Raw genomic sequence first — 9,156 nt, 5'->3', positions numbered from 1 at the left:
CGGGGGGACGCCGAGGAAGGCCCCTCCGATGCTTAAGTCAGTATATTAGAGAGAGAAAGCTGTGCAAGAGTTTAGTTGCTTGAGGCTTTATTGTCTTACCAAGAATTGACCAAATTGTTGGCTTTTATACCTTGGCTAATGAAGGAGGCGGATTGGGCCCGGAAGTCAGTTGGGCTGGGCCAAGCTGATTGGGCCGTTGACTGACCTTGACATGGCTTTGAGGATGTTGATTTTTGACTTTAGCACATTTGGAGAGTTGAACCTTAACCTTGGGCTTTTAATTGGATCATTCAGTGACCAGGCCCAATTGGACTAAATTGGACCCAAACAATATGTAACTATTTACTCGTATATATTCATACAAAGGTATGTAATTTACTAATTTCTCTAATATTTGCTTGTCTAATTTATTTTGTTGGGTTCAGATCAGACCTAGTTTTTCTCCATTTGACCCAGAAAATGAGGCACCCACAGAGAGGAATACGAAGTTAGAAGACGAAGGTTGCCCAACGGGAACTGTTCCCATTAAAAGATTGAGCAAAGATGATTTTTTTCGAATTAAACGATTTACGAAAGATTATGCTTCAAGATCCAAGCCCAACTTTGGAGATATATTCGGAACTCAAGTAAGCTAAGCTTTATATTTATCTTCATATAACTTATTACAAAATAATTCCATTAGCAAAATTTTTTTGCATTGATCAACTTAATCATAAAATTGATACTACATGAAGTCAATTAACAAACTTTTTCTAGGGCATGTATGTGAAAAGTCACAATTTCGATTTCTTTAATTTCTCCCTAATTTGTAATTTGTAATGCTCCAATGTCTCATTCGGACCGAAGAAAAACAAACACATACTCCATCTCTTTATTTGTTACGGTTATGTATGGAGCAATTTGTAATTATTTGGCTTACAAGGATTTTAACACGTCTGAATAAAGATCTCTTTAACAAATAAAAATTAATACATATGACATAACATTTAGATTACTACAGATTATTAAATAATAATATTTTGATGTTCAATAGTATTTGCAAAATTAACCATTGTTTTATTTATATGTAAAACCACCTATACTTTTCACTTTATTTTATTTAATTTTTTTTTTTGATATACAACAATGACCCATGCCAAAAACTAGTTTGACTTTAAAAGACTTACCATAAAACTGATGTAGATCTTTTAAACATTCTTTTTAATTTTTAATTGTTGGTTTACATGGAAAATCACGCATGCATAAAAAAAATTATTCTTATTATATTAGCCAAGAAAGGGTGAAAAGATTGAAAACTTGGTGTCCAACTTTGAACTACCCAAATTGCCCCTAAAAACATATATGAAAACTTAAATAAATAAATATTTAATATGATTATGTTAGTTTCCAAAATATTACTACAATTTAAAATATTTCCAAAAAAAAAAAAAAAAAAAAAAAAAACATTAGTCACCATATTTGCATTATTCCATAAAAAAAATTAAATAAATAAATAAACCATAGGAGAATAATATCAAATCAAATAAAACTCTACTAATATTACCATGTAAAGGGATATTATTAACCCTCATGCATTATTACTGTACATGACATATGTCTAATTATCATTGATGAAATTATTTTCCCCTTATTTTTTTTTCTTAAAAAAAAATCTATGCATTTAAGAAATTTCATAAAAGATAATCACTACTAGAATCATGTCGATTTTCAACGAATTGGTTTCGACGGACACGTAATTCCATCGGAAAACCGAAATTTTTGACGGATTTTTTTCCGTCGGATATTTTTCGACGAATTCAAAAAATCCGTTGTGAATCTATTGGAAAATATGTACTTTTCGATGGAATATTCTGTCGGAAAATTAGATTCAAAATAATTGAGAGGGCTTAACTTTAAAAGTATGCTTCAAAGGTCGATTGTAAAAAAAGAAACATTGAAATTGTAATAGTAATTGTGGAAAATTGAAGTTAATGTAGCAATAATTGGGCGGAATACGCACATATAGCGTGTATATAAGACTAGTATTACATATGTTACAAGTTTATCACGATTACTTTTTAGAAAGTATAACAAAGAGTTACCATATGTTACGGAGTATAAGTTTATAACGATCTAAAAAGGTAACTAGTCTAGATTCTAACTCTCTCAAGGATTGGGGGTTCCTTGTCAATTGCAGTTAATAAGATTTTATTTTAGTGTAGATAGCCACAAGGGCGGGGTGAGAATCGATCCTACGATCTTCTGAAATCGGGAGGGAAGCTCTAACCATTTGAGCTATGCCTCACTCTCGGCCTCTCGCTGTCAACAAGATTTACAAAAGTCACGATTTTGTGTTTGGTCTGACTCCCTAAAGCTATGATGACAAAAGCTTGTTAGAAGAATTTAATTCATTTAACTCTCTACAAAATAAAGGTACAACCACTACAAACGAAAATTTTAAACCTAGAATATTCTTTATTAAAATATAAAAATTAGATAATAAGTGAAACAAAAATCTCAAAAAAAAAACATCCTAGCTTAGCATATAAATTACTTCGTATATGTTAAAAGTTTTAACCTACATAATCTAAAACTCTAAATAATCCTAACCTAACTAAAAGTCTTGATAATTATTCAGTTGCACGAAACTTCAGTACTCACACAATAGATTTGAAATTTGATGAATCAAAACATATTTATTTATTTATTCATTTTCCATATATGTGATATGTGGTAATACTTTGTTGGTGTCACAGTTTGCTGTGGTTGAAACAAATGATGACTCACGTGAAGAGACTTACAAAGGAGTAAGATGTAAGTTTAATCTTTATAATCCAGAGATTAAACAACCACAACATTCATCAGGAGTAATGATGATTCAAAATACTGATGACCGTATACAAGTTGGATGGACGGTAGGTTTTTATTAACCTGACTATTTACTCATTTCCTTATTGGCTACTCTTTTGATCAATTTTCATTGCCAAATACATGCCTTTTTTGGTAGAGAGCGAGGGATAGTTCAAATGGTTAGAGCTTTCCTCCCGTCTTTTTTGGTAATATTTTGTTGGCAATACAATCCCAAGCCCAAACACAAGAAACAAACATAAGAGTTTATTTTGTTCATTTAATTAATTAGTATTTACAAAAATCTCATTCCAACCCAAATCTCTTGATCATTTCAGTTGTCACGAAAACTTGTCATATATCAAAACATGACTGAGTTGATTTGACTATTTCATCTTTAATACTTTGTTTGTCCGTGCGAATGCAGGTTAATCCAGGATTAAATAATGACAAGCGTACTCATCTTTTTCAATTCTTTATTGTGAGTTTACGATCCTTCAATTCATTCTATCACTATTCACTACTACCATGATAATTAATACGGATCGGAGTAATAAGTATACTACCTCCGTTGTAGGTTATGTGCAATGATCAGACATTTTCCCTCTCTGCTTTATGTCAAACCGTTACACATAAACTGTAACGGAGGTAATATAATGAATATTTTAGAGGGACTCCACTACCTCCAAGTATATACTAACAAAAATAATATGCTATTTATTTCCAGGCTAACAAAACCCGGTGTTTCAATATGTTATGTCCTGGATTTGTAAGCACGAGTTCAAATGTTCCAATTGACGCGGCATATGACGGTGTATCAGTAAGAGGAGGCACTCAAGGGTATATTACAACTTCCGTTTATCAGGCGAGTACAAAATCTTTCTTAATTAAATGTGCATATATATATATATATATTATTTACATTGAATAATGGGTTTGTAATTGTTTGTAAATTAAAAAGGATCCGAATACGGGGCATTGGTGGCTAGAATTAAGAGACGGGCGGTATTCATACGCAATGGTTGGATATTGGCCACGAGAAATATTTACAATGTTAGGATACACAGCAAGCTACATTGCAGTTGGCGGGGAAGCATACAATTCACAATATGAGCCTCTCACACCCATGGGGAATGGCTATTTTCCTAAAGCAGATGCTCAACTATCTGCACATTGTGGTCGTTTTGCTGTTCTAAATGAAGATCATAAAGTGGTGGATCCTGATCAAACTGACTTATTAGTTACCAATTCCAGCTATGGTGTCATTGATGTTAAAGATTATGGCGATCTAGGCCGAACTGTCTTCTTTGGAGGAACAACAAGAGACTAGCTTAGTACTCCTAGCTAGGAGGGATCGATTGTAAACAAAATTAAACAATTGTAATAATAAATGTTTGAATTGTTTTTCTGTAATTTACTTGTATATATATTCAAAAGTTGGTTGTTTACCTGCTAGGTAAGAGGCTATTCTGAGTAAATAACTTCACACTTTTGATTTACACAACTTCACACTTTTGATGTTTCAAAAAGTTGTTCATGATTGCTTATCTTCTACTCCTTGATATTACTCTTGGTAATTGTTGTTTTTTTGTTTAGGGAGAAGAGATTTATACATACAAGCTGAATGAACAAAGATATTATAGTAAATAGATCTTTGGTTCTGCACATCAATACTTATTTTGTTTATGCTTTTTTTTTTTGGTATCATTTTTTTTCTGGAATAGACCAATCTTAAGCTGAGTTTATATTCATGATACTGTTTCTTGTAAATATTTGGCTTCTTTTATCGGTTTTGATGAAGTACTGTATAATCATGGTTGGTCTTCTCTGGATATATCTCTATATGCTGGCAGTTGAATCTTGATGCAGTGTTCAACATTATCAAAGAACATATATGAAGCAACAATTGCTACCCATCCGATTCCAGACAACTGACTTCTCTAACATCAATAAACATATACAAGCACATGCCTATCTTAGTTGCCGCCTTTCCCCATTTGTTTTTATGTACGCCGTTTCACCCCATTCTTTGCTATCAAAGAATATTTGTTGTTGTAGACACCCAAATGTGTCTTCCCAAAACCAAACCCGGTGATGAGTACCTTTCGCGTCGAATCATAATCGAATGAAGTGAAAGTGTAGAAAGTCTAGTGTTGCAGATAGTTTTTAATTTCTTTTCTCTTCTCTCTGTTTTGAAAACCTATTTTAAGAAAACGGCCAACCAGTTTGGTTTGATCCATAGCAAGGGTTCAATAATGGTATAGTTGGATGGGACTTGAAAAGACCTTTCCAACGATATATTATAAGCCCAATTCCGATGAATAATGAGGAAGTTATGGCCAAATTACTAAACTGGGCCCGACTTGATCCTTATATGCGGCCCAATGATCTAGAGGAGGGCCTAATATGGATTTATCATTCCTAATGCAATTTCTAGATTCTTCTAGACAGTTCTTTTCAATCCTAATTCAATTAGCATTGATAAATTGACTTTGGTTGACTTTTTGGAGTTTTAATCAGAATAAAAGAATGTTTTTGAGGAAAGTACGATTTTGCCCCTTATGTACGGCTAAATTTTATCTGAATTAAGAAAACGCGTGAAAATAATAATTAGCGCCTGACGACAGACATTGGCGCCTGGCGCTAATGACCAGCGTCTAGCGCTAATCGTGTTTTATTCTCGTTGAAACTCTGATTCGTTTTTTTTTATCATATCCGGCTGATTTTCTTTATAAATAGCCTCCTAAAATTCTGTTTTCCATCATCAATTCTCATCAATTCTTATTATACTAATTCTTTCTTCTCACCAACTCTCATAAATAATTTCTTGATTATCTCTCCCTCTTTCTAACCTAGTCTTTTACAAACAAAATTCCGCATTCACAAGACCAAGAAACACCTAGTATAATTCGAAGTTGCCTTCTCCCTATACGTGAAAGGTTTAATTTCTGAGGGTTTGGTCCCAAATCTCTATTTCAATTATTTAATTTAATTGTTTGATTTATTATTTTCCTTGAAGTTACTAACACGTGTATTTTGTTATTAGAAAGAGGTGTGAGGCATCCAAGTAAGTGCTTTAATTGGTTTTATTGATATTATAATGTAGAAATCATGTTTAGGTTGTTATTATGATTCCTAGCGTCATGTTAGGGTGTTTTGATCTTCCTAGTATCATGTTTAGGGTAACAACTAAAAATTCTTAATATCAAGTATGATTAAAAGTATGCTTCCTATATTCTTTCCTAATAGCATGTTAGTATCATGTTAGGTTTAAAGCTTTGGATTTTATTGTTTAGTGACATGCTAGGATTTGTTATTAATCTTGTTAGTATCATGCCTAGGATCTTGCTATTGTTATGCTTTGACATGAACATGTTTATTTTTATAATTATTATTTATTATGTTGCTTGATGTTTATTGTTATTATTTGATCACACCTTTTATGCATGTTTAAAGGGAATTGGTACTTGTAATCACGCTTAATAAGATAATTAATAATCTTGTTTAGGGTTAATTTGATTATAATTTAAGTGATCGCCAATAATAGGTTTTATTTGTGCATTGATATTCAACCAACATATATAAACAGGTTTAGGGTTAATCCTATTGATTGCATGTTAGTCAGAAAGCGCACATGAATACGATCAGAATAAAGTAAAGGCCTATTATTAGGGTAGGTTCAATCTCTTTTAGGTTGGATTTGTACCTTCATCCCCGAACTAGCAGTCATGGTTCCAGAACTATTGGAGTTGACGATCTTCTGGATCGTTAAGCGGTGTAACCTTCACCCTGTGGACTGTTTACAAGTTCCTAAAACTTGTTGGCGACTCTTTTGCTCTATTTTCTTTCCCTTTAGACGTCACCGTACTTTAGTGTATGACCACAGTGGGGTTCAAGTTTGGGGTAATGCTTGAAATATTCCCTACAGTTGCATATACTTCATTTGTTATAAAACATCTCCAATCTCCCTTTCCCTTACATACATCATCCATCTTTCTTATCTGATTTTGTACAACTATATATCAATTCTGATCGAATTAAGAGTTCTTGATGACAGAAATGAGTCTAATATGATTAGCTCAATACAGAGGAATCATTAAAGAGAATATTTGGAGAAGAAAAGGAGATAGAGAGATAATATGATTGCTTAAGGAAAACGGTTACATCATCACATCCTTAATACATGCACTAGGGGTAGAGCATAGCTAGCTGGCAAGAATCTAATACATTCATGCACCCAAAATAACAGAAAGCTAAATGACAAAAAGGAATAACAGAATGACAGCTCATTGGATTAGCTAATAATCCAATTATTTGGTGTAATATCCTTAATACCCCCCCCTCAAGTTGGTGAGTGAGGTAAAGATGAAGCTCCTAGCTTGTGAACATGTTGATTATGCAGCTGAACAGGCAGAATCTTAGTCAAAATATCAGCAACCTGATCAGAATAAGCAATTTTCTCAGCCTTGATGGTTCCCTGTTGAATCTGATCTCTAACATAATGACAGTCAATTTCCACATGCTTAGTGCGTTCATGTAGAACAGGATTAGCAGCAATGGCAAGGGCAGCTTGATTATCACATTTAAGCACAGTTGGTGGCAAATTCTTCAAGCCTAGGTCCTTTAAGAGAGTTGTGAGCCAAGTAACTTCACAGTTAGTCAATGCCATGGCCCTGTATTCTGCTTCTGCAGAAGATTTGGCAGTGACATATTGTTTTTTGACCTTCCAGGAGATAGGAGAGTCACCTAGGAATATGCAGTAACCAGTTGTAGATCTTCTAGTCATAGGACAACCTGCCCAGTCACTGTCACAATAAGTTGTAAGAGTAGCAGCAGAACTTGATGCAAGTAAAATGCCTTGAGAAATTGTACCAACTAAGTATCTTAGCAAGCGTTTAGCATCCTGTAGATGGACAATAGTAGGCTGATGCATGAACTGAGCTAGAATCTGAACAGAAAAGGCAATATCAGGCCTTGTAATGGTGAGATAGATGAGCCTACCAAGCAACCTTTGATAAAGGCTAGGATCAGGAAGAGCATCACCCTTGTCAGCAGTTAACTTTAGATGACTGTCCATAGGAAGCTATAAGGGTTTGGTATTCAGCATACCAAATTCCTTAAGTATATCAGTAGTGTATTTCTTTTGAGAAAGAAAAAATCCATCTTCTGATCTGTCTATCTCAATGCCAAGAAAGTATCTAACTGGACCAAGATCTTTCAAATGAAAAGTTACAGGTAGAAGAGATTTGAGGTTATTGATTTCTTCCATATTGTTGCCACAAATAAGCAGATCATCCACATAAACCAAGATGAGAGTGAGAGAGTTGTTCTGAAGTTTGGTGAAAAGACTGTAATCTGATTTGGATTGAGTGAAGCTCATTTGCAGCTGGGTACAGTACAACTTATGAAACCACTGTCTTGATGCCTGTTTGAGTCCATACAGAGACTTCTTAAGCTTTCATACCAAGGAAGGATCAGCTTTAGGAATAAGAAAAGTGTCTGCAGCTGTCTGAATTCTGCTTCCAAGACATGTGTAGCCTTGGGGAAGTTTCATGTAGACTTCTTCAGAGAGATCACTATGCAGGAAGGCATTGGTGACATCCATTTGAACAGCATGCCAACCTTCCAGAGCTGCAACAACTAGCAATGTTCTCACAATTGTCATTTTGGCAACTGGGGCAAAAGTTTCAGAATAATTAATCCTATACTGTTGCTTACACCCAAGAATAACATGCCTAAATTTATGTCTTTCAATGCTGCCATCTGGGTTGTATTTTTTTTATACACCCAATAACACTCTTACCAGCAGGTAAAGAGGTGATGTCCCAAGTATCATTGAGTTCAAGGGCTTCTAGCTCAGAATTCATGGCCTTGACCTAGTGAGAGTGTTTGACTGCATCCTTAAAGTGAATAGGATCAGTTTCTTTGGTTAGGGAAGACAGAAAATAGCTGAAATCAGGTTGAATAGTGGTGAAAGCAAGGTTAGAGATATGAAAGCTTGGTTTGTTGAGCATGATGTAATCTTTGCTCCAAACAGAAAGATTATGAGTTCTGGTGGATTTTCTTACAGGAGGAGGAGTGGGAGAATTATTTGGTGTAATTGGTGGAGGATGAGTGGGAGAGGGTGTGTTTTGAGGAGTAGAAGGTGAGGAAGAGTGAAGAGGGTAAGGAGTAGGTGGGGTGTCATCTGACTTAGGCTCAGAATCTTCAAAATCAAAGAGATCAGTAGATATAGGCTTAGATATATAGGTCGCATATATGAATACTTAGAGTTAGAGTCGTATGGAAAAATGTGTTCATGGAATATGACATCCCAAGACACAAAAACTT

The 9,156-nt window shown here is 34.4% G+C and overlaps 1 protein-coding gene and 1 long non-coding RNA gene across 2 annotated transcripts; one reads left to right on the top strand and one right to left on the bottom strand.

The window, feature by feature from the left end:
- Positions 1-2,741: 2,741 nt before the first annotated feature.
- Positions 2,742-4,355, top strand: LOC110722581. Its single transcript, XR_002511616.1, has 3 exons — positions 2,742-2,894; positions 3,254-3,307; positions 3,554-4,355. It is a non-coding gene; the product is annotated as an uncharacterized LOC110722581 (long non-coding RNA).
- Positions 4,356-7,168: 2,813 nt separating this feature from the next.
- LOC110722542 (uncharacterized mitochondrial protein AtMg00810-like) lies at positions 7,169-7,992 on the bottom strand. Its single transcript, XM_021901808.1, has one exon. It carries the CDS (start codon positions 7,901-7,903, stop codon positions 7,169-7,171), a length of 735 nt encoding a protein of 244 aa, XP_021757500.1. The 5' UTR covers positions 7,904-7,992.
- Positions 7,993-9,156: the final 1,164 nt, after the last annotated feature.

Source organism: Chenopodium quinoa, unplaced genomic scaffold, assembly GCF_001683475.1.
Source record: "Chenopodium quinoa cultivar QQ74 unplaced genomic scaffold, ASM168347v1, whole genome shotgun sequence".
NCBI classification, from domain to species: Eukaryota; Viridiplantae; Streptophyta; class Magnoliopsida; order Caryophyllales; family Amaranthaceae; genus Chenopodium; species Chenopodium quinoa.
The sequence above is the reverse complement of the archived record's forward strand: the minus strand, read 5'-3'. Positions and strand labels throughout refer to the sequence as shown.

Bases quoted from the DNA above. Each gene is read 5' to 3' on its own strand.
- LOC110722542 (XM_021901808.1), bottom strand. From the start codon at position 7,903: ATGGACAGTCATCTAAAGTTAACTGCTGACAAGGGTGATGCTCTTCCT.